The sequence below is a fragment of the Mauremys reevesii genome, linkage group 21 (genome assembly GCF_016161935.1).
Source record: "Mauremys reevesii isolate NIE-2019 linkage group 21, ASM1616193v1, whole genome shotgun sequence".
NCBI lineage: Eukaryota > Metazoa > Chordata > Testudines > Geoemydidae > Mauremys > Mauremys reevesii.
This window is the reverse complement of record NC_052643.1, coordinates 22898576-22924111: the sequence shown is the minus strand read 5'-3', so window position 1 is coordinate 22924111 and position 25536 is coordinate 22898576. Positions and strand designations below refer to the sequence as shown.

Sequence of the window (25536 nt, the reverse complement as noted above, 5' to 3'; positions counted from 1 at the left end):
CCAGATCTTCAGCTGGGGAGAATTGGCTGTAACACAAGTGAAGTCAGTGGGCTTGAACCCCAGCTGCTGTGAATTGCTGCTGCTCCATTGAAGTCAATGACACAATGCTGATTTCTACCAGCTAAGGATCTGGCCCTCCAAGTTTAAAATTCTCCCCATTTTAATGAAGGCCCAGGCCAGGCTGGCTTGGGGGCTGTTCCAAGCCCCTTTGGTCTCCGCATAAGCGGAGGGGTTTGCCTCTGTGCCTCGGCTAAGCATGTCACTTCCCTGCTGTGTTTTGCAGCACCCTGGCTGCTGTGCCACCCAGACAGCAAGTGTGAAAAATCGGGACGGGGTGGGGGGTAATAGGAGTCTATATAAGAAAAAGACCCCAAAATTGGGACATCTGGTCACCCTAGCTGTGCCTCATGCCAGAGGTGGCTGCATTTCAGGCGGTTTGTGTCTCAGTGATGGGGTGGGGGTGGGGGGTCCTCCCAGGTGAAACAGTCGCTGGAGATGAGGTTACTGCTGGGGGAAGCAGTGTCCACGGTGTGTTTCCAGACACCGGACCCAGGGCTGTGCAGGAAGCTGCCTGACGCCTGAGCTGGCCGGACAGGTTCCAGGACTCAAGACTTGTTTTTACCCCTGCTCTGAGGACAGATTGGGCTGCAGGTGGCAAAACGGGGGAGGGGCAGGGCCTGGCTTTTTGTTGGGTTTGCACAGCACCAAACACAATGGGGGCCTGGATCATGGATTGTGGCCTTTATGCCCCCCCTCAGCATACCCAGTAATAACGGCTCGCCAGGCTCTCCAGACTGAATGAGACTGGGCCAGGATCCCACCTAGCACCATTCTGCCCAGCGTCCTGCCCCGCCTCTCCCCTGCTGCTGCCCATGGCGCCAGGGCGTTTGGTCGGTTCCCCCCCGATAGTGGGACGTTCTGGGGGAAGGGAGCAGGGTAGAGCGGGGCTCTGACGGGCCTGCTTGAATGGTGGCTAATACTAGCAGGCCTGGCCATTCAGCCCTTTCTCCAAGATGGTCCCAAGCACCAACCACAGTTCAGTAGGGTCCAGTCCTGGGCGTGCTCCCTGCAGTCAGTGGGCGTGAAGGGGGGAGGGGAGGGAGCGGGGGGGTTGGCCTGGAGGGGTCCCAGCACCTCAAGCTGTGGGGTCATGGGGGAGAATGCTTGGCCTTTCCAAAACCCTCCAGCCCTGCTGAGCTGAGTCCTGCCCGATGCCAGGGCCTGGGAGCTGGCTCTCTGGGCCTGCTTCTCTCTGGTGCTGGTGCCATCTCTGCCTGGGTTCGTGGCTTCTCTCTGCCAGCTTGGCTGATTGGGCCTGAGGTTTGTTCCCTCCAGATCATCGCCTCCTCGGCTCAGCTGGCTACAGGCCTGGCGTGGATCACTCCTCTCCCTGCCTGGTTTCCGCTGCCTGCAAGGCACTCTCCCCGGTGGCTCCCTGTGTCCCATTCGCCCCCTGGTGCTGCTCTGCCTGGCTAGCGCTGACTGCCCACCCCCTCACACACAAGCAAGAGAGCATTCTCCTCTGCAGCTGCTCCATCCAGAGCAGTCTGCCCCTCCCTGCCTACTCTCCAGGTCTCCGGACACAGCTCCCCTTCCTCGCAGCCCCGTTGTCCCCCTGGAGGCAGGTGGTCACCAAGGGATGGATGAGGGAGCCCTGCAGGCTGGAGGGGCAGGGCCCTTGTCCCCTAGGGCCATGGCCACCCGTCTAACTGGCTTCTCCATCTTGTTTTTCAGGGTGGACAAGTCATTCATCTATCACAGAAGCCTCCGGTGAGTAGGTGACTGGCCCTGTGGTCCTTGCTCCATCCTGGAGGAGGCCGGGGTGGAGTGGGGACAGACAGGGCTCTCCGAGCCATGGGGCAGCCAGGGGCTCAGGCTGTTGGGGGTGGGGGGAGGCTGTGAGTGTTCTGGCTCTCAGGGCAGTTTCTGGAGCCCCCACTTGGAAGGACAGAGAAATATTAGCAGGAGGCCTAGCCCCCCGGGGGTTGTGGGGCACAGAGAGGGGGTGGACTCCGAGCCAGCTGCCGGGGATGCAGGGAGGGGCTGGGACTAGTTGGAACCTGACTGTCCAGGACACGACATGAGGAGCTGGGTTGGCTCTAGAATGGCCGAGCTGAAGGATTCCAGTCACCATTGTTCTGCCCATGGCTAATGGGAGCTGCAGTAGAGCAGACGTCCTGAGGCTGAGGGTCTGGGGTTATGCCAGGGGGCTCTGAGGCTCCCGTGGGATCCTGGGGTCTTAGGGCCACTGTCTGTGCTGAATGAGCAGGAGCCGGGTTTCCAAGCATGCAGCCGGCACTCAGGGATCAGGGGTAGGTGCTTGCCTGGCTCAGCGCCCACAGCGACCTGCCTGTGGCAGTGTGTGGGGCAGGGCCGGAGTGAAGGGAGGGGCAGGACGGGGATTTCTGGGACCAAGTTTGTAGCTGGAGTCTGGACGTGAGGGTCAGGGGCACATCCCCTGCAGGGATCCTGCAACGGAGAGCCGACAATGGGCACCTCCCAGACACTCTGGGTGCTTGGGTGGTGCCAAGCTGAAAGGGGCATTGTCCCTGTGAGAGAGATGCTGCCAGCTTGGCCGAGTCTGGCATTGGCGCGGGCCTGAGGGCCATTGGCCACATTGGGTCCTGGCAGGTTCCTGTGGCATGCGCCTCCAGAGGGCAGGGCGCGGCTTGGGGCCTGGGTGCACGGTGACCCGCACCAGCTGCGTGTCAGCCCCTGAGCCTAGCATTGCATTGGCCCATGGGGGCTGGACCAGACAGCCATTAGGTGGCACCGTAGAGCTGCAGTGTCAATGTCGCTGAGCCAAGGGGCAGCTGCTCTGGGTTTTTAACCCCATAGTACCCACCTCCCCTGCAGCGCATGGGGGAGGCTTAGCTTGTCTCCTGCCTTGGAACGGGAGCTGCAGACTCCGGGCTCCCTGAAGCACCACAGAGCCACTCAGAGGGGAGAAAGGGCTGCCAAGTGGCCAGGGCACTAGCTAAGACCTGGGAAATCCTCAGCACTGCCACAGCCTTCCCGTGTGACCTCAGGCCTGTCCCTTAGCCTCTCTGCAGCAGTTGCCATCTGTACAGTGGGGGTAACAGCTGTGCCCTGCTCACCAGGTGCAAGGTGACAGCTATTAGTTAGGCGCTCGGATACCACAATCCCGGGGCTGGATAAGTACTTGTGCTAGGAAGAGATTCTCCGCCCCCCCTCCTCCCCAGCAATGGCATCAGCTGGGCCTGGAGCTCTGCTGGATCAGGGCGCTGGGCTCTTGAACTCAGAGTGCTTTGAATGGGTGGGGGTGAAGATTGGTGTTATCTGACCCCCATTTCCTACCTGGGGGAGGCGAGACACAGGGACAGGAGGTGGGCCTGGCCCCACAGGCAGTCAGTGAGTCACCAGGACCAGATGGGATTCACCCAAGAGTTCTGAAGGAACTCAGATGTGAAATTGCAGAACTACTGACTGTGGTTTGTAACCTATCATTTAAATCAGCTTCTGTACCAGATGACTGGAGGATAGCTAACGTGGCGCCAATTTTTAAAAAGGGCTCCAGAGGTGACCCCGGCAATTACAGGCCTGACTTCAGTACTGGGCAAACTGGTTGAAACTAGAACAAAATGATCAGTTAGATTAACATAATTTGTTGGGGAAGAGTCAACATGGTTTTTGTAAAGGGAAATCATGCCTCACTAATCTACTAGAATTCCTTGAGGGGGGTCAACAAGCATGTGGACAAGGGGGATCCAGTGGATATAGTGTGCTTAGATTTTCAGAAAGCCTTTGACAAAGTCCTTCACCAAAGGCTCTTAAGCAAAGTAAGCTGTCATGGGGTAAGAGGGAAGGTGCTCTGATGGATCAGTAACTGGTTAAAAGACAGGAAATAAATGGTCAGTTTTCAGAATGGAGAGAGGTAACTAGTGGTGTCCCCCAGGGGGTCTGTACTGGGCCCAGTCCTATTCAACATATTCCAAAATGATCTGGAAAAAGGGGTAACAGTGAGGTGGCAAAATTTGCAGATGATACAAAACTACTCAGGATAGTTACGTCCCAGGCCGATTGTGAAGAGCTACAAAAGGATCTCCCAAAACTGGGTGAGTGGGCAGCAAAATGGCAGATGAAATTCAGTGTTGATAAATGCAAAGTAATGCACATTGGAAAGCATAATCCCAACTATACATATAAAATGATGGGGTGTAAATTAGCTGTTACCGCTCAAGAATGAGATCTTGGAATCACTGTGGATAGTTCTCTGGAAACATCCACTCAATGTGCACTGGCAGTCAAAAAAGCGAACAGAATGTTGGGCATCATTAAGAAAGGGATAGATAATAAGATAGGAAATATCATATTGCCTCTATATACATCCATGGTGCACCCACATCTTGAACACTGCATGCAGCTGTGATCGCCCCATCTCAAAAAAGATGTATTGGATTTGGAAAAGGTTCAGAAAAGGGCAACAAAAATGATTATGGGTATGGAACAGCTTCCATGTGAGGTGAGATTAATAAGACTGAGGGGAGTTTTCAGCTTGGAAAAGAGATAACTAAGGGGGGGGATAGGATAGAGGTCTGTAAAATCATGACTAGTGTAGAGAAAGTGAATAAGGAAATGTTATTAACTCCTTATAACACACGAACTAGGGGGTCACCAAATGAAATTACTAAGCAGCAGGTTTAAAACAAACAAAAGGAAGTATTTCTTCACACAACATACAGTCAACCTGTGGAACCCCTTGCCAGAAGATATTGGGAAGGCCAAGGCTATAACAGGGTCCAAAAAAGAACTAATAAGTTCACGGAGGATAAGTCCATCCATGGCTATCAGACAGGCTGGGCAGGGATGGTGTCCCTAGCCTCTTGTCTGCCAGAAGCTGGGAATGGGTGATGGGATGGATCACTTGATGATTCCCTGTTCTGTGCATTCCCCCTGGGGCACCTGGCACTGGCACTGTCGGAAGACGGGATACTGGGCTAGATGGACCTTTGGTCTGACCCAGTTTGGCCGTTCTTATGTTCAGAAATAGCCCAGGCTCCTGCACCCCAGGCTCTTACACTAGCTGCTGTTTTATGCTGCCCCCTTCTGAAGAGAGTTTGCCCTCACTGGGGTGGTGGCTGGTGGGAATTCCTCCATCTGAGAGAAGAAATCAAACCAGGGGCTGGCCTAGGCTGAGATGCATTAGAAGTTGTAGTGGGGATGAAGAATTGGGCAGAGCCCTGTGATCTGTTCCCCGCTGTTCCACTGACCTACTAGGTGTCCTTGGGAAGCTCCCCTCCCAGTGCCTCAGTTTCCCCATCTGTACTATGGTGCTGGTGCTGTGTGGATAAAATACACCCATCTGTGAGGCGTTGAAGCCACCCCACACTTTCCTTAGTGTGGTTTTTGGGGCCAATATAGTTTCCCAGCCACACTGCAGCCAATCCAGCTGTGTGAGCTCAGATCCTGAGTTCACAGGGCTGACAAGGCTGGGGCCATCGGTGGGTGTGCTGAGCATTGCTCTCTAGTGACCCCTTCTAGCATGGTCTGAGCCAGGAGACTGGTGCTTGTGGCACAGGGCTGGGGCACTGACATCCATCTGGGGCACTGTGGGGCAGGCGTTTCCTCAGGAATCACTATGGAGGCTGAGCCCCAGCCATGGACGTTGGTTTTGGGAGGGCAGGAAATGCAGCCTCTGGTCTCACTTGGGGAGTTTCCATCCCCAGGAGAGAGCACTAGCCCCGTGGGACAGAGCTCAGCTGGAACCATCCCACACTGCAGCTGTCTGGCCAGGGTGGGCACATGGCTCTCTGTGCTCCTGGCAGGGCGCTGCCAGTTTTCCGCCGGAGATCGCAGGAGGAGCTGTGCCCAGGGATTGGGGGACTTCCCCTGTGGGCAGATTGGTTCCCATTCATCCTTTACTGGGTTCCTCACATCTTCCTCTGAAGCATCTGGTTTGCGCCCGTGGAAGAGATGGGAGGCCGGCCTAGATCCACTGCAGCAGGAGGCAGGAGACTGGCCTGGGGTGTGAGAGAGGCTGGGTTGGAGGGGCCCATTGCTCTGGCGTGTGCGAGAAGGGGCGTGCCGTGCTGGCCTCGCTCTGTGCTCCCTGGGCGGCTGGGTGCATCAGGGCGATTGCGCTAATAGGCATCAGCCAAGCCCATGCTGCAGCTTGGAGAGCGGAGTCCCTGGGGGACTCTGCCAGCTTCTTCCCTCCCCCGTCCCCCCATTTCACTCTTCCTGTAGCCATAGCAACCGGGAACAATCCTCCTCTCAGGCGCAGGCAGAGAGAGCAGGGAGCTGCAGCCCCTGGCTCCGGCCCATCGGCAGGGCCAGAGCCTGAGAGACTGAGACCTGCTCCATACAGTGCATGGAGGGAGCAGGGCAGGAGGGGCTGACAGGGAGGGAGGGCTTGGGGGCCCTGGAAGGAGCATGCTGGGGGTCCTGATGTGCTGCCACAGCCCCATTGATGTGGGAAAGAATGTGCCCGTGACCTCTGCAGTCATCTGAGCCCCAAGCAGCCCCGCAGGGTGTGGGGCTGGCACCTGTGGAAACCCACATCTGCCACCCTGGGCACCGACACCCTGCCCTGGCATGGGAAGGGGCGTGTGCACCCAGGGCCAGGCAGTAGGGCACCAGGATGGTACCATCCTCTGTGACTGGCTGGAAGGAGAACCCTCAGGGAGGAGCAGTGGGACCCAGTGCAAGAGGAAAGACCTCATCCCCCAGCAAGGAGCCCCTGACCAAGAGCTTCATCCCTCCAGACAGAAGTGTGGGCAGCAGCCCCGCAGAAGTGTCCCCCTCTGTCCCCCTCCCCTCATCACCCCATTACATTGAATTGAAAGTCCAGCAGATAGAGATGTAGAGCAGGAGCTGTGAACTCTGATTCCAGTGACTCCACTGTCCTGAGCTCAGGCAAATCACTTCCCCTTCTAGCCTGTATCTTGTTTATTTCGAGGTGAAGCTCTTTGAGGCAGGGACTGGCTCTCACTAGGAGTCTGAGCAGCACCTGGCATGGGGGCCCCCTGATCTCAGCAGGGTCCAGCCGGCGCCTGGCATGGCAGGCCCCCGATCTCAACTGAGACCTCTAGATGCTAACCCGATATCCGTAATAGTAACTAACAAGAGGAAAGGAATGGGGCAGCTATGCCAGAGCGGGTGTTGAATGGTGGTTCTATGCTTGTGTGTGTGTATGGGGGGGGGCGTTCTGCTCTGTCCGTGGGGCTGGGACCCTGCTATGGGTTTCCAACAGAGCATCATCCATTTGTAAAGCCCCTAGGAGCGGACCCCTGTGTCATGGAGTCCCCAGGCGATGCTCTGGAAGTGCTCCCCACCAAGCCAGGCAGGACTTTGGGGAGCCTCCTCTCCCTTGGAGCGGATTGTCTCCAGGGCAAGCAGCTCACACGGCTTCACCTCCTGGGACTGACCTTGGAGCATTCAGCATCCTCTGCCCCTCCGTGCGCTTCCCACAGCGAGTCCGCCCAGGCGGGGTCCTGGGGAAGCCACAGGGTCCTGCACTCCCACTTCACTTCACAGTCAGACGTGACTCTCAGCCAGCCAGTAAAACAGAGGTTTAGTCGATGACAGGAACAGGGTCTAAAACAGAGCTTGTAGGTACAGAGAACGAGACCCTTCAGCTGGTCCATTCTGGGGCCCAGCAAGCCAGACACCCCCGTCTGCCCTCACTCCTCCTCCCCAGCCTGCCCAAACGGAAAACCCCCTACAGCTCCTCCTTCTCTGGGCTTTGTCTCTTTCCCAGGCCAGGAGGTCACCTGATCTCTTTGTTCACCTTTAGCTATTCCCTTGAAGGGGGGGGGGGGGAGAGCCTTGGCCATTTGTTGCCAAGGAGACAGAGTGTCAGTGATTTATGCACACTGGCCTTTATCCCACCACCTAGAGACTTAAGAAATGCATTGGGGAAACTGAGGCACCCACACAGTATTCAGAGGAAACATTAAGAACAGTCCCACTTAGTCACATCTCTCCCCCCTTCGAGACCAAACTGAGCAAGGTCACTTTAGCCGGTGACCTGGGGAAGTTCGAACCCACCAACGTTCCCATGGATGCCCCATCATCTCTCCCATTCCTTGGTGGGAGTTACACTAGGCCCTTCCAGTTTCAGGCCCTCCTGTGGGTCTGTTGTGCTTGATGGTGCTTGCAGGCTACATGTGGGAAGGTTTGTGCAGCCCGTGCCCTTTTGCCACCCCAATACCCTCGGGGTTTAAACTGGGATGGGGTCTTTTCCCAGCGCTCCAGTTTGGAGGGCTGCAATTCGGGCTCTCTTGGTTACGAGCCCCCATCTTGACCTTGGCCACCCTCTGAACAGGTGTCTCTGTCCCCAGCAGCTCAGCATCAGCCCCTTGCATTTGACAACCCAGGATGTGAGTTCAATCCTTGAGGGGGCCATTTAGGGAACTGGGGTAAAAATCTGTCTGGGGATTGGTCCTGCTTTGAGCAGGGGGTGGGACTAGATACCTCCTGAGGTCCCTTCCAACCCTGAGATTCTATGAGTCTATGAGACGCCGCCACGTCGGAGGAGAGTGGTCAGTATACACAGTAAAGCGCCACCCAAATAGATACATCTGCAGCTTTCTAAGGGCCTCCACCATACCTGGGCATTTCTTCTCTGAGGCTGCAGAGTTCTGCTCCCGGGGCAGCAGTTTCTTGCTCAGGTACCCGATGGGGTGTCTCCTCACCTCAGCACCGGCTTGCATCAGCACCGTGCCCAGCCCTGCATCTGAGGCATCGGTGAACACTGCAAAGGGCTTGGCAAAGTCTGGGTTTACCAGATTTACTGGGCCCGGGATTAGAGCCTCCTTCAGTGCACAGAGACCCTCTGGCCCTGCTCGGTCCAGCCCACCTCGTCTGGCTTCCCCCTCTCACATAGCTCAGGGATGGGGCAGCTAGGGGGCTAACGTGGGGCACCAGCCTCCGGTAGCACCCCGCCATCCTGATAAAGGCCTGGACTTGTTTCTTGGCCTGGGGAATGGGCCAATCTCTGATCACCTCCACCTTGCACTTTTCGGCTTTTACCGTCAGTCCTGCCTCCTTGAGGCAGCCCAGCCCCCTCTTCCCCTGGGACACGTGTTCCTCCCAGGTCTGGCTAAAGACACACACGTCATTGTACGCCAGGGCCAGGTTCTCCATCCCCCTCAGCTTGTCTAGAATCTCCCCAGGCCTAGGCATGGGGTCGGCATCGGACACTGCGATGGCTTTAAGCTTCCAATGGTCCCCCCTGAACCAGATCATCCTGTCTCCCTTGGGGACCAGCCCCACAGGTGAGGCCCGTGGGCTGTTGAAGGGACGGATCACATCTAAAGCCAGCAGGTCCTTGACCTCTCTCTCCAGGTTCTGGGCTGCTTTCCCAGTGACTGAATGGGGAACACCTGATGGGGAGATTGGCTCCCACCTCAGGGAAGAGATCCCCCAGGGGGTCTTCCCTCTTCTCCTCTCAATTCTCCCCTTCCAGGTCCAGGGGTCCCCTCACTCTCCTTCCATACAGCAGCTCGAAAGGGAAGAACCCTGTGGATTCCTGGGGCACCACCAGCTTCCTCCCGGGTCCCCCCAGTTCTACTTCCCCTTGGGGAGCCCATTCTCAGTACAGAAATCCCCTCTCCCGCAGGACTCTGTCCCTGCAGCCTTCCCCAAGGGGGTTTGCAGCGCTGTGGCCAGCAAGTTCCCTCAGCTTTTCCAAGAAGGGACCCTTCTGCAGCTCGGTCTGGGATTCAGCTGCTGGGGCAGGGAATGGGACCTGCTCCCTCTCACTGGCTGGGCCTGGGGTCACAGTCCCCCTGAGCCCTGTCCCTGGTAGCTCCCTCCCTGCTGTGTAACCACTTCCCAGCAGCACGTCTGGACCAGGCAAACCTGGTTGGCAGCCGACCTGCCCTGCCTGTGCATCCCCCCACTCAGCTGGGGTCTCAGCTCCTCCCCGTGCTCAGCGTGCTCAGTGGGGGCAGGCAGTGAGCTCTCTGCTCTGGTCACAGCATCAGAGCCAGCCTGAGCCCCCTCTCCAGTGTGCAGGGGGGCGGGGAGCATCTCTCCCTCCCACTCAGCCCCAGAGGGCTGGTTACAGGTAGGCAGGTATCCTGAGCCCTGCAGCTCCTCCCCGCTGCCAGCCAGGTCATTTGCATTTTCACTGACCATTTCCCTCCTAGTCAATTGGTTCCCTGGATCCAAATTCAAACCCTCGGCCGTTACAGGAGCAGGGCCTGGATCCTGTCCCAAAGAGACACAGTCACCCCCCAACAGGGCCTCCCAGCCGATATCCTGGAGAACCCCAACGACCAGCCAGCCCGACCCCTCCTGGGTCTGCACAGGGATCCGGGCCATAGGCAGGGCGAGGGGCTTCTCCGCAGGGACCTTCATCCAGGTCACCCAGCCCTGCAGCATCTGCGGCTGCACCACCCAGGGCCTGACAACAGTTCTCTCTGTCCCAGGGTCTCACCACCCCAGGCAGGTCTCCCCACTGACCCCCACCTTCCACTCCCACTGGGGGTCCGAGGGGCCTGAGCCTAGGAGACTCCATGCAGATATACAGGCCCGGGCCAGGAGCGGGAGCCTGTCCACCACCCCACCCATCTGGCTGACAGCGTCTATGGCCTTGGGAGCCAGCAAGGGAGCTGGATACCAGGGCTTTTCCGCAGGGTCCCCCTGGTTCAAATCACCTGCCTGCTCGAAGGCAGCACGGGGAGCATCCACATCCCCCCTCCTTAACCAGGGGCAGCAATTTAGTGTCGAGGTTCCCTGCGGAACTGGCAGCCTGGGGTCTATCCCCACTCACCCCTGGGCAGCCCCCTATGCCTCCCCGCTCCACCATCGCCAGTCCAGGCTGCTGCTGCTTCTCCTGCAGCTTTTCCTCGGGCTCTTGCTCTCTCTCACGGTCCTCTCGCTCTCTCGGGCTCTGCTCCCATCCGTCTCCGGTCCCCCCGATGGGGAACCCGATCGTGAAGACCCTCGTCTGGTTGGGGACCAGACTCTTGGGGATGCCTGGCTGCTGCTCCTGCTGCTTCCAGATCCTCCTGTAGCCCCATCTGGGTCAGGAATCTGCTCCTCAGAGCGGTCCTCCTCCTCCTCCAACTGCACGATTAACTGGGCCTGGGTGAACTTCCCCATGCGTAACCCTCTCTGTGCACAGGATCACAATGTCCTTCTTAAGGAGATGGTGACAGGCCATCACTTCACCACTCCCAAGTGGCTCTGGACTCACAGGCCTGTGTGCTCTTGGCTCCCCCATGGTTTCCAGGAAGAACCCCTGGTGTGCCAGCCCTTCTCGTGGTCACCACCTCTTTGCCAGGGTCGAGCAGCAAGCTCCTCCGCCCCTGAGACTGCTCGCTGCCGTCCTCAGGGGGACCCCGGTATTCCAACAGTCCTCGTTGGTCACACACTCCCAGAGGTTAACCGCCCCCTGAAACCGTCCCTCTCTGAGCCTTCAGCACGCCTGGTCCTCATTATCCCCCCTTTGTTTTACTGATCCCCAGTCACTTACTGCAAGAAGCGCCATTCACGGGGTGCAGCACATCCCACCGCTACCACCAGTTGTTACGGAGTCCCCAGGCGATGCTCTGGAACTGCTCCCCACAAAGCCAGTCAGGACTCTGGGGAGCCTCCTCTCCCTTGGAGCAGACTGTCTTCAGGGCAAGCAGCTCACACGGCTTCACCTGCTGGATCTGACCTTGGAGCATTCAGCATATCCCTCTCCGTGCGCTTCCCACAGCGAGTCCGCCCAGGACCTTCCAGCCCCTCCTTCTCTGCTGAGTTCCTTTCCCCGGCCAGGAGGTCACCTGACCTCTTTGTTCACCTTTAGCTATTCTCTTGCAGGGTGAAGGGCCCCAGCCATTTGTTTCCAGGAGACAGAGTGTCGGCCATTTACGTACACTGGAGACTTAAGAAATGCATAGGGGAAACTGAGGCACCCACACAGTATTCAGGGGAAACTTTAAGAACAGTCCCACTTCGTCACAGACGCCCCGGTCTGAAAGCTCCTCCTTTGGAGGGGAATGCCAGCAACTACTCAGTTTGGGATGGTACAGAGGCTGCAGCCAGTCCCTTTGTGTCCCAGAGAGGTCACATTTCGGAAGTGCATGCTGTGGTTTTGGCAGAGCGGTGAAGCCCTCAGGGATTGCACAGCCATTGTGGCGCCTTCACATTCCCACCAGGTCGTATGGCACGGGGGAGAAGGCTGGAGGTGAATCTCCCTGTCTGTCTGGTGCCATGGCACATCAGCCAGCTAGCCTCTCCCAGATCCTCTCACTGCACTTCTGATGCAGATTTGAATAGGAAAAACCCCGTCCTGATCCTGCTCCCCCCCATACCCCCTCCCCAGTAGTGTCACAGTGGGTCTTACAGTGCTCAGGATGCAAACAGCAGCAAGCCGCAAGGTGCACAGTGACAAATGTCCTGAGCGTCATTTACTCTGCAGCATATTGCTGGCAGCTGAGGGACTCAGTCTGCTCAAACAGGGGCCAAAACAAAGACCCAAGGAAATGGCTCCATGATTTTTATTTCAATTTGACCAGAAACACTTTTCAAAACAACCCCCCTGCAGCAGCACTCAGGATCCCCTCTTCCCGTGGTCCTTTTTCATAAGAAGCAGTGCCAAGAGGCAGGGGCTGTGATTAAGGCTGTGCCAGTCACCAGAAAAAAGGGTGTATGCATGAGAGCATCTGGTGCAGAGAGGATAAGAGACCGGCTCCTAGTGTCACCCCAGGGAGTTCTCCTCTAGCTCAAGTGGTGGAAGCCCGTGTTCCTGGAGCTGATTGTTAGGGCACCAGGTCTGGCTCTGCAGGACATGCACGGCTCTGGCCCAGCAGTTGTCAGTAGCACAGGGATTCATTACAGGCGGTTATCCTCAGGCTGGTCCATGCTGTGACTGTAATGGAGGTGCCCCATTATAGATGAGCTAGATGGGCTCCCTCCATGCCCTGTGGGATGCCCTGGGTGCCAGGTCTCTCCTGCTGTCACAGCCCTGCCAGGGGAGTTCAGCCCTCATTAGGGGATGTTAATTGATTGAATCATAGAATCTCAGGGTTGGAAGGGACCTCAGGAGGTATCTAGTCCCACCCCCTGCTCAAAGCAGGACCAAACCCAACTAAATCATCCCAGCCAGGGCTTTGTCAAGCCTGACCTTAAAAACCTCTAAGGAAGGAGATTCCACCACCTCCCTAGGTAACCCATTCCAGTGCTTCATCACCCTCCTAGTGAAAAAGTTTTTCCTAATAGCCAACCTAAACCTCCCCCACTGCAGCTTGAGACCATTGCTCCTTGTTCTGTCATCTGCCACCACTGAGAACAGTCTAGATCCATCCTCTTTGGAACCCCCTTTCAGGTAGTTGAAAGCAGCTATCAAACCCCCCCTCATTCTTCTCTTCTGCAGACTAAACAATCCCAGTTCCCTCAGCCTCTCCTCATAAGTCAGGTGCTCCAGCCCCCTAATCATTTTTGTTGCCCTCCGCTGGACTCTCTCCAAATTTTCCACTTCCCGAGTCACAGACATGTCCAGGGTGGCATGCTCTAGGCAGCCAGGATATTAGGTGTTTGCAGAGATGCAGCCAGCAGTGTTCTGTGCATTTTATCATTCCTTGAGAAGATGCAGCCTGGGGTGAAAGCTGCCACCTTCCCTTTAATTATCCAAAATGAGATCTAATTTCTTGGCAGTTTTGCTCCTTTCCCCTTATCAACATATAACAGTTTGACTGCTCGCTCTCTCCCTGTGTTTTAAGTAACTCAGTGAATTCTATGCAGGGCGGCAATCTGGGACATGCACACAGCCACAGCTAATGATTGTGTAATGCTGCAGAACTCCTTGGATTTTCCTAGGATTAAGAGAGATTCAATCAGGGGAGAGCAGAGGAATCCCCCTGCTCTCCCATTCAGACATATTCCTGAGGGGGTAAGGGGAAGCTCTGCAGATCATCTGGAAGGCCGGGCAGGGTCACAACACAGGAGCCCTTCTGATCAGCATGGGATGGATGGAATTGACAGTAGATGGGAACTAGCTGAGTCAGGGGCTTGGCAATTGGCTTTTGAGCCTTTCACCTCTAGGCTGTTAGTGGGAAGAAGGAGAATATCAGCAACCATGCGCCAGTGAGTGGGTTTGGGGTGTGACTAGCTCGGGACTTCACTTTGGAGTCAGTCTGGGTGTTAGAGAGCTTATTCCTTCACTCTCCCCCTTCCCTGGTCCTTCTCGCATGAACAGAGAGCAACAATAGTCCGAAGGTGCAAACAATTCAATGTTTCTTGGGGTGAACTTCCAGCAGCTTAAATTCAAGTTCCTTTTCCTTATTTTCGAATCCCAACTTACTTCCTGTTTGCCCCTAATTTATATAGTAATATTTTCAGCTGTACCTTAACCAATCATTCTACTAACATTTACCTAACCAATCCTGACATATTGTAACATGATTAGCTAACCAATTCTATCCCACCACCTTAATTAGTTTACACCCAGCAAAATTAATTATACAGCAGCCAGAAACAATCACAGAACCAGACAGAGACCATGCAAATAAACACACAAAACAATACAGAAGTGAGGATTTCACAACTACATCTGTGTAGACAGAAGGGTTCTCCAGCTGTGTCTATTGATAAGTGAGTTCTTACCAGACAGAAAACTATCAAACTAAATTTCTAGGCTCTTCCCTTTCTCTGGAGGTGATAGATCGAATCACCTTCCTAACAGCCCCAGATACCTTATTTTAATATGACTAGTTTGGAATGTGAGGACGTGACCATACATTTCCCAGTTTATGGCTGCTAAAGAACCAGGCCTCAGACTGTCACAGTAAGAGAAGGCCACTACACAGACAGTGATTTTTGATTCTTTCTTTTATACCTCTGTAACTAGCTAAGTGATAAGTATACACCTAAATTCTTAAAGTACAGGCCTTTGCAGACAGGCCTGAATATCTATATCCTAACACTCCACCCCGTTTTTTTCTTTTGGGATCCTCCTGCCCAGGTATCCCTGGAAAAGCACAGGACATATGGCGACACATTTCCTGATAGGGCCAGGCATCAAGGTGGAAGGTCTTGATATTCCATCTGTCCCACTGCCCCTTGTGTAGTACCGTGCCCTGCATCTTCTCTCGTACGGGCATACCACACCTAGTCCAATTAGTGTTCCAGACTTCCCAGTATAGTGGGCCCGAGAAGGTTGGGTCCGGGTTGTCTAGTGCACTGAGGGGGAGGGCTTACTACATTACGTATAGGTTATAATTAGTGGCTGTTCACTAGGGGGTTGTGCCCCCCTTAATTGTTTCCATATACAACGTAACACAAATACAGTTAACAATACACCAGCTGCTATGATAATCCACAGCAACACTGAGAGTCCTGACCACTGCAGTATGGTCCAACATTCTGGCCACCACCAAAAACACTGCTTCTCCTCCTTTGATAGGGTTAAAATTTTGTCAGCACCATCCTGTAGTGTGTATTGTAAGTGTGTCCAACTGTTGGCACTTGCAGCAAGTTGCTCTTGTAATCTTTGTGTGCTTTTGTCCATATTGTGTGTCCATTGAATATCCACAGTGAAATTTGGTATTGTCCAAACCAGTTCAACTACTTGGCACGGCCTGGGGTAGTAGGTGGTGGTTTGATTGTTTACAACGATTAAGTCCACTGACCCACTGGTGCACCATAGTCCAGGTGGCAGTGTACAGAAGTTCATAATTTGGTCATATACTGGAAGGACTTTGCCTCCTGGTGTTATATTGCAGGATTGCATCCATTGCCAACAGAATACCCCATACCCCATATACATTACCCCCAAGTGCCCCCCCTTTGCAATAGGCCATTGATCCTGCTCCTCCATAGTCATAGGAGAGGGGCACATCCATATTCCTCCGCTGGATATACAACTGCTTAATGTGATGACAGTCCAATTTACCCCATTCCACCCCCCACACCTATTTCCTAATGGCTCCCAATGTGCTCCCCCTTCCCTAGTTACTCCCATAGGGTTCAAGGGGACCACCTTATTTGCATTTCCTTCCCATGATATCATAGTAACAATTACACAAGAACTCTCCCCACAGGTGGGGGATGTTATTTTCCAGATAGATGGGTATGTTTTTGCAATTGTGGATAAATATGGGCTAGCCTCCTGATTTAATACTGAAGGACACTGTTCCGACCAAGCATCTTTCATAATATCCATTAACATTATCAACTGAGAATTTTGAATACCCACCCATGCTTCTCCCCATGTTCAGGGGCGGCTCTAGGCACCAGCAAAGCAAGCACCTGCTTGGGGCAGCCCATTTGCAGGGGCGGCAGGGAAGCTGACAACCAAAAGGAGGTTCTGGGAGCTGTAGTTCCTTGGTTAGCTCCCTGCCTATAGAGCCAGCCTGGAGCAGGGAAAGAACTACATTTCCCAGCATTGCCTTGGCCACTACCAACTGGAAAGGAAGGAGGGGGACCTCATGCGGCAGTGTGCTGTGAGTGCTGTGGATGGCAGGGAGACCATATTTTAACATTCAAAAAACAGGACACTCCATGGGGAGGGAAGCCCCACCCTGCCACCATTCACTCCCTCTGACTGCCCCCCACAGAAACCCCAACCCATCCAATCCCGCCCCGCTCCCTGTCCCCTGATCGCCCCCTCCCGGGACCCCTGCCCCTAACTGCCCCTTGGGACCCCACCCCCTATCTAAGCCTCCCTTCTCCTTGTCCCCAACTGCCCCTCCTGAGATCCCCCCCAACTTCCCCAGGACCCCACCCCTACCTGTCCCCTGATAAACCCCTGGGACTCCCATGCCTATCCAACCGCTGACTGTCCCCTGACTGCCCCCCGAACACCTGACCCTTCTAATCCCCCCTTCTGCCGACTCCTGACTGCCCCCCGAACCTCCGCCCCATCCCAACGCCCCTGCTCCCTGTCCCCTGACTGCCCCCAAGCCCCTGACCCATCTAACCCCCTTCTCCCTGCTCCTGACTGCCCCCGAACTTCTGCCCCATCCAACCCCGGAACCCTCCACCCCTTTTCCAACCCCCCAGACCCCTTACCGTGCCACTCAGACCACTTTGTCTGGCTCCGCGCAGCGCCAGACACGCTGCTGCATACATGCTGCCGTGCTGCCCCGTGGAGCCCACAGCCCCCCCACCACCCCCACCCCAGCACCTGCCTTCCAGATTTGAACACCTCAAAATTCAAGAGTGCTCAAGCTCAGTTTGGGCAGCTGCTACTTAATTTCTCCCAAATCAAATATACTGATCCACTGTAACTTGCTGTAGAAAAACTAGGATAAAATTGAGCAAGAAATGCTTCCCAGTGGTTATTAGGACTGGAATTGCTATTTTCAACAGCCATTGCCTTTTGTTTGTTTGTTTGCTTGTTTAAAAGGAAGACAGTGATATTGCATTGGCAAATTCCCCATAGAAAGAAAGAGTGGAACAAAAGAATAATAAAGGCACCTCAACGTTTCCTCATTTCTGTAGGACAGTCTTATAATATGCATCCAGATATCCTTTAATCACACAAGCTGGAAATTGTTCCATGTTACTGCAGTTCTGTAACCATATGGGAACCAATCCTGTCTGTGTTTTGTGCACATCCAAAATTCCTGCTGAATGACCCGCCCTGGGAGCGTTACCAGTGACCCAGGGCTGCGGCGGAAGGAGGGTGCAGGTGGGGGGGGGGGCAGAGCCCAGGACTGGGGTGGCAGGAGGTGTGTGGGGGCACTTGTGGGGAGGGAGGGGGAAGCCCAGTGCTGGGGTGGCAGGGGATGTGGGGGCACTGGTGGGGAGGGAGGGGGAAGCCCAGTGCTGGGGTGGCAGGGGATGTGGGGGCACTGGTGGGGAGGGAGGGGGGAAGCCCAGTGCTGGGGTGGCAGGGGATGTGGGGGGGTACTGGTGGGGGAGGGAGGGGGGAAGCCCAGTGCTGGGGTGGCAGGGGATGTGTGTGGGGGGAAGCCCAGGGCTAGGGCAGCAGAAGGGTGTGAGGGGGAGCCCAGGGCTGGGACAGGGGGGCAGCCAAATTTTTTTTTGCTTGGGGCAGCAAAAAACCTAGAGCCGGCTCTGCCCATGTTAATCTTCTGAAGCCATCCCCAACCCATGTCACCAGATCCCCTGCCCAATGAGTTAACTGCAAGTTTACCCCTACTGCTATCCTCCACCCTGTGGCAACTGCCGATAGTTGCTGTGCCATTAATTCATTAATTTGTTGTTGAAATTTTACATTTTGGCTTACTAATTGTTTGGTTACCCACTCGTCCCCCAGATTCCATGTACCCAGCATAGTGTTCCCCGCTGCCCACAGTCCCCTTTTCCGACGACGATTCCAGGTGTGTCCCCTCACCCACCAATTAAATTGTTGTTTCAACCCTTTTATGTACATGCTACAGTTAGGATGAATTTGGTCCACCCACCATTCCTTGGGGCGTACCACCCATGTAATAGAGTGAAAGGACACATTAAAAAGTGCTGGTTGCACCTGCTCCCACAATGGCTCCCATACATTTGCTCTTCGGGGGATATTTTCGGCTCCAGGCTGTGGCCACTTTAAATTTGGATTCTTCCAACTTGGCATCCATATCACCTGTAGGGTTACATTCTGTAAAACGGGTAACTCATCATACACCCAGCGTCCCAAAGGGGATTTTACGCCCAATGTAATATGTACATAACAATCATACCTTTGGGGATTATCTTCCATGGAAGTACCATTGTGGTTACATATGGTAACATCACACCCTAAATGTGGGGCCCTATTTTCCCCAGAGGGTTCATTTGCTCCAGGAGACCAGAGAGTTATATTCTTTGGACCCTCTGTAACAAACCACATAGCTGGGTAACTGTGTTTCCCGCTATCATTGATCATGGCAGCACCCAGGGAGTACCATGCAATATTTCCTGATAAATTTGATATTCTCCACTGGGTTGGGATTCCCCCATCTAATCCATAAACCATGTACTGACACTGCCAAATTCCTGTTGGAGTATTAGTGGCACATCTTTCTATGAGGAGATTCTCATAGCCTTCATTAGCTTTATTACCACAGGTTGCATGTGTAACCGTCCATGTGCTTCCTCCTTTTGACACTTCACATCGCGGAATCTGAATAGAATTTGTAAATGTGACAATTGTGGTTAGCACTAGTAATTGTTCCATCCAAGACCAGGGAATTTTCATCCTTTTCGAATTAACCTGTAATACACACACAAAATGTACACGTCCCCTTTTCCAATCCCCTGTTTATACCTTTTTATTTGCGGGCAGTGAACCCATTCCCGTCCTCCATTCTCTGTACCCAATAATAGCAGACTGGGCCCTAGTTGGTCAAGGACAAGATAGGGGCCCTTCCATTTAGGAGCTGGGAATGGATGGTGTTGACCTGGAATTTTGTACATCACGAGGTCTCCCACCATGGGTAGATCATGCTCCCTGGGCAGGTCATACCATGCTTTGACTTCTGCTGCTCCTTGCTCGTCTCGGCAGGCCACTGCCTGCTGTACCTGTTTTACATGGTCAGTTAGAGTTAAAATCCATTCTCGTGTTAAGCCGTGTGTAGTGACTTCCCCAGGTACTGGGGTAAGTAGAATTTCCCACTGTTCCATGGGCCTTCCCATGAGAGCCTCGTATGGAGAAAATCTTGTGCCCTTTGATTCTTGGGCCCTTATTCTCATTAAGACAAAGGGCAGTAACTGTGACCAGTTTTTTCCTCCCATTTCCACTCCCTTTCTTAGCTCACTTTTAATGATGCGATTCATGCGTTCCACCTGCCCCGCAGCCTGTGGGTGATAAGCAATATGGAACAATTGTGTGATTCCAGTGAGGGCTGATAGCTCCCCTAACAGATCTGACCGGAAAGCAGCTCCTTGGTCTGAGTCAATCACCTTTGGGACCCCCCAGCGAGTGAATACCTCATTTACCAGTATTGCAGCAGTTACCCGGGCAGTTTGATACTTCGTGGGGAAAGCTTCCACCCACCTGCTGAAAGCATCCACTACCACCAACATGAACCGGTTTTTCCTGTGATCTGGTGGTAGGGGTCCTGTATAATCAATTTGTATCCTTTCCCAAGGTCCCTTTGGGGCTTGTCTCATTAATTCTCCCTTTAGCACCTTGTGAGGTGGGTTGTGCCTTGCACAATCCAAACAACATTTCAGATGTGATTTTAAATCAGCTGCCATTCCTGGCCACCAGCACAACCTTTTTAAAGTTCCCAGTGCCTCCTCAAACCCGGGGTGTCCCCCTGCCAAGCTTCCATGCACCCAGCTTAAGAAAGCCGTCTGGCTTCCCCGGGGGCACAGCATTACTGGTCCCTCAGCTGTCAAGACACACCAAATACCTTCCATTAGTTCCACCTTTGGCATATGTCTGTCCCCAAGTTTTATGATGCAAGAATCTGACCCAGGACTGGCAGGCAACTCCCGAATTCGCCCTCCGCGATCTATATCCACCCCATTTCTTGTTATCGCTGCTACAGGCACACTCTCTTCTGGCTCCCAGGGCCATGGAGGTGCCTCTGTTGCAGCCCGCTTGGCCTCTGCATCGGCCAGATTATTCCCTTTGCTTAGGGGTCCTGTTTTCTTGTGTGCCTTTATCTTTACCACATTGATTCGTGTAAAACGGTGACTGAGCTCCTCCACTCGCTTCCACCAGTTAGCATGCTTGATTGTGGAGCCATCTGTTGCCCTGAAATGATTATCTGTCCACCATCTCAGCATTAGTGTGGCCCCACGAAATACATAATCTGAATCTACCACCACCCAACATTCTGGCTCAAATTTGGGATCCACTTCATTTAAAGCTATTAACAAAGCTTCCAGTTCTGCCTCCCAAGCTGACCTTGCTTCCAGTGAGAAACCAATGGTGCTGACTGTCTCATTTCCTCTGATTCCTACAACAGCTAAACCTGCAGTTTTCTGTCCCCCCTGATACCTACAACTTCCATCTAAAAACCATACCAGTGTCCCCTCCTTTACCTGATTGGGGTTAGCCGCCAAAACACCTGATGTTGGGATTTACCTGAGCTGGCTTCACATTGGTGTGGGGTGCCAGCCAGATGTAATCCGGCTACCCAGACTATGGGTTCCTTTAACACTTCTGCTTTAATGTTTTCTGCTTGTAGTGCCAGCAACTATTTGGCAATACGCCGCCACTCACTTGTCCCTGTAAGATAGTCTGCGTGTTTAACAGCCGCAGGGGGTCATGATGAGATCGGACTATTAGTTTCTGCATCCCTGTGAGGTATTTGAATTTCCCTACCCCCCAGTAGGGGCACAACAGCACCTTTTCACACCATCCAGACTTCAGTTCCACAGCACTCAAAAGTCGAGAGGCAAAGGCCACAGGTCGGTCCTTTGCTCCATACTCCTGTGTTAATGCACAACCAATGGTATTGTCAGATACCAAAGGGTACAAATAAAAGAGTTCTTCTTCGAGTGATTGCTCCTATGCATTCCAGTCAGGTGTGCGCGCCACACGTGCACGGCTCTCCGGAACATTTTTACCCTAGCAACTCCGGCGGGCCGGCTGGCGCCCCCTGGAGTGGCGCCGCCACGGCGCCCCTTATATACCTCAGCCGGCCCGTCCGCTCCTCAGTTCCTTCTTCCCGCCCGTGATGGCCAGTTGGAACAGTGGAGTGCTCCCTTACCTCCACAACCCTAGTGTTTCTCCATAGTTCTAGTGTAGATAGTGTTAGTAGTTAGTTAAGTTCTTGTTATAGTTGTATATATATATAGTTATAGAGTTAGTAGTTAAGGAATTAGAGGGTTTACCCCTCTTCTTCCGCCCCGGTGCGGGCTTATGCCTGGAGCACCGGGTTTCAAGCGCTGCGCAGCTTGCCAGCGGCCTATGCCGGTTAGCGACCCGCACGACTCTTGTCTCCGCTGCCTCGGAGAGTCGCATCGGCCAGATAAGTGCCCTATTTGTGTAGCCTTTAAGCCTCGTACGAGGAAAGAGCGGGACTCTCGGCTGAAGCACTTGCTGATGGAGTCTGCGCTCCAACCTCCAGCGCCAGCTCCAGCGGCACCGAAAACTACCTCGACGAGCAGCGCACCGGCAGCACCGAGCCGCTCCGGTACCGAGCCGGCACCGAAGACCCGGCACCGCTCCCTCTCCCCGGGGAGAAAGCATAAGGTGCCGAAGACGGCCACCGCGAAACAGCAGCGGAAGCCGTTAGCCCAGCCGCCTCCGACGAAAACGGTGCAGGCTGAGGCAGTGCACGCAAAGTGCACCGGGCCGTTGACTCCAGCGCCGCAAGGCCCGTCGAGTCCGGCTCCGCCCAGCTCCCCGGTGCCCACCGAGGAGGAGCTGAGGATCCCGTCGACGCATGAGGCGTTCGCGACGGTGAGGGAGCTAATCGAGGCGATGGCCCCGTCCTATCAGCCGCCGGCACCACCGGTGCGGACACTTAAGTCCCTCGGCAAGCCAGCGATGATGCGCCCTTCATCCCCGGGCGACCGAGGCGACCGCGGCTCCAGAATCTGGACTCGATCCCGGTCCCTCTCGCGGAGATGGTCACCGCCGCACCGCTCCCCATCTCGCCGGAGATCAACATCGCGACGCCACTCAGCGTCTCGGCACCGGTCGCAGTCCCGGCACCGCTCTCCATCGTGGGGCCGGTCGTACTCCCGGCGGCGCTCCAGGTCCCGGTCGAGAAGTCACCGGTACCGCAGCAGGTCCGCGTCCAGGCACCGCGGACATCGGGACTTGCGCAGCCGTTCAAGGCACCGCAGATCACGATCAAGGTCCGTTCCCGCACCGCCGGACGAGCTCCCGGCGCCGCCGGTCGAGCTCCCGCCGCTGCCGCAGGTCGAACTCCCGGCGCCGTCGCTCCCCTTCCCGGCACCGGAGATCTAGCTCCCGGCACCGTCGGTCTAACTCCCGGCACCATGCGGAGCGAAGGTCCCGCTCGCCACTGGCCTCCCGAGACGGCCGGCACCGACCTTCGGCACCGGAGGCTCGTCTCACGCCGGCGCTGGATGCCCGCCCAGGCACCGCCACGGCTCCACCCTGGCCTTCAAGGGAACCCTCCGTTGCCTCCCCTCAGGGCAGTGCGGTGGACTTCAGAGCCGGGTCGATTCCACCGGATCATGGACCCCAGTATTGGGGACATTGGGTACCCTGGGCGCAATATGAGCAGGGGCCTCCCCTGCCACCCAGGCAGCCGGGCTCGGCACCGTCGGTGCCGGTGGCCACCGTCAGTAGAGCCCCCCCGTCTCCACCGACGCAAGCCGACGCCCACGGCCCATCTTTAGGGCAGGACTCACTGCCACCAGATCGCCAGGCGGTGGAGCACCAACAGGAAGAGGTGCTGCCGGGCCACTCCTCGTCCTCCTCTCCCGATGAGGCGGTAGCAGGGGCGTCGCCATCAGGGCCCCCGCCTATTGACCTCAGGGCACACCAGGACCTTCTCAGAAGGGTGGCAAAAGCCATCAATTTGCCCATCGAGGAGGTCCAAGAGGTCGAGGACCCTATTACGGATGTTGTGGGAGATGAGGCCCCCGTCAGAGTGGCGCTCCCGTTTATCCGCACCATCCAAAAGAACAATGCCACTATCTGGCAGTCGCCTTCCTCCGTTGCCCCCACGGCGCGCGGCGTGGAAAGGAAATATTCCGTCCCGCCCCAGGGGTACGAATACCTGTATATACACCCCACCCCGGACTCGCTGGTGGTCCAGTCAGTCAATGACCGCGAGCGTCACGGACAACCGGCCGCTGCGCCGAAGTCCAAAGAGGCCCGGCGCATGGACTTATTAGGGCATAAGATTTATTCGGCGGGAGGCCTCCAACTCCGCGTCGCCAACCAGATGGCCCTATTGTCCAGATATGCATTTAATATCTTGGGGTGCCTCGCTAAATTCAAGGAGCTGACCCCTCAGGACTCCCGCCCCGAATTCTCGGCGCTGCTGGAAGAGGGCAAGTTAACCTCCAGAACCCTGATTAAAGCGGCCGTGGACGCAGCGGACTCAGGGGCTAGAACGGTGGCATCCGGGGTGACGATGCGCCGCATTGCGTGGCTGCAGTCTTCCACCCTCCCACCTGAGGTCCAGTACACCCTCCAGGACCTCCCGTTTGACATGCAGGGACTGTTTTCTGAGAAAACGGATGCCAGAATTCAGACCCTAAAGGACGGGAGGGTTGCGATACGGACGCTGGGCATGCACACGCCGGCCACGCAGAGGCGTTCATTCCGTCAGCAGCCCTACCGACCCTTCAACCAGGCCAGGGCTCGGCCGTTTAACAATCGCCGAACGGCCCCCTTCCGCCGTAGACCGTCGGGGGGACGGTGCAACCAGGCTCAGAGCTCGTCCAAGGCCCCGCAGGCTCAGAAGCCGGCCTTTTGACGGGACGCCCGAGGACGGCCCACCGCTCTCCCCCCAGGATCCATCCCTTTTGTTTTCCAGTCGCCTTTCCCGCTTCCTTCCGGCGTGGTCTGCTATAACATCGGACAGCTGGGTCCTCAGCACCATCCAGCACGGCTACCGCCTACAGTTTATTTCGCCCCCCCCCCCCACCTTCCCCGTCCCTCTTCAGGGACCCCTCTCACGAGCAAGTCCTCATACAGGAGGTCCAGTCTCTGTTGAGCGTGGGTGCTATCGAGGAGGTGCCTCCCTGCAGGCGGGGCAGGGGATTCTACTCCAGATATTTCCTCATCCCCAAGGCGAAAGGAGGTCTTCGTCCCATCTTAGACCTCCGGGAGCTGAACAGATACCTCTGCAAGCTCAAGTTTCGGATGGTAACCTTGGGGTCCATTATCCCTTCCTTGGATCCGGGAGACTGGTTTGCCGCCCTCGACATGAAGGATGCTTACTTTCATGTGGCAATTTACCCCCCCACACAGACGCTTCCTGCGCTTCACGGTCAACGAGACCCACTACCAGTTTGCGGTGTTACCCTTCGGCCTCTCCACTGCCCCGAGGGTGTTCACCAAGTGCATGGCGGTCGTGGCCGCAGCTCTCCGTCGTCGCAGAATCCACGTATACCCATATCTCGACGACTGGCTGATCCGTGGTCGCTCTCAAGAGCTGGTGACAGCTCAGGTGTCAGAGATACTGCACCTGTTCCGGTCTCTCGGCCTCCTCGTCAACGCCGAGAAGTCCCAATTACTTCCGGCACAGCGCTTGGAGTTCATAGGAGCGGTCCTCGACTCCAACCTCGCCAGGGCCTGCCTCCCTCGTTCTCGACACGAGACGATGGTCTCGCTCATCCGGGCCCTGCAGGCCTTCCCTTCCACGACGGTACGGTCCTGCCTCCGCCTGCTGGGGCACATGGCCGCGTGCACCTTTGTGACCGCGAACGCGAGGCTGAGGCTTCGTCCGTTCCAGATGTGGCTGACGTCGGTGTACCGCCCCCATCGCGACCCTATAGATATGGTGGTCACGGTCTCGGACCCCACTCTCCAGACGCTCACCTGGTGGCTGCATCCGGAGGTGGTCTGCGCAGGGGTTCCGTTCCGCCCCCCTCGCCCGTCGGTCACCCTGACCACAGACGCTTCGGCGCTTGGATGGGGGGCTCACATGGGAGACCTGCACACTCAGGGTCTCTGGTCGGCCCAGGAGCTCTCCCTCCACATCAACGTACGGGAGTTGAGAGCGATCCGCTTGGCTTGTCTCGCCTTTCTTGCAC

General features: G+C 55.6%; 1 protein-coding gene across 3 annotated transcripts in view; it reads left to right on the top strand.

Annotated features, from left to right (window-relative positions):
- Positions 1 to 25536, top strand: part of LOC120387851 (RAP1 GTPase activating protein) — a 186651-nt gene that overhangs the window by 7102 nt on the left and 154013 nt on the right. For all 3 annotated transcript variants that reach the window (XM_039509121.1, XM_039509119.1, XM_039509122.1), the window contains exon 2: positions 1735 to 1770. In XM_039509121.1, coding sequence (XP_039365055.1) covers positions 1735 to 1770 — 36 coding nt within the window. The remainder of the gene's footprint in view (positions 1 to 1734; positions 1771 to 25536) is intronic.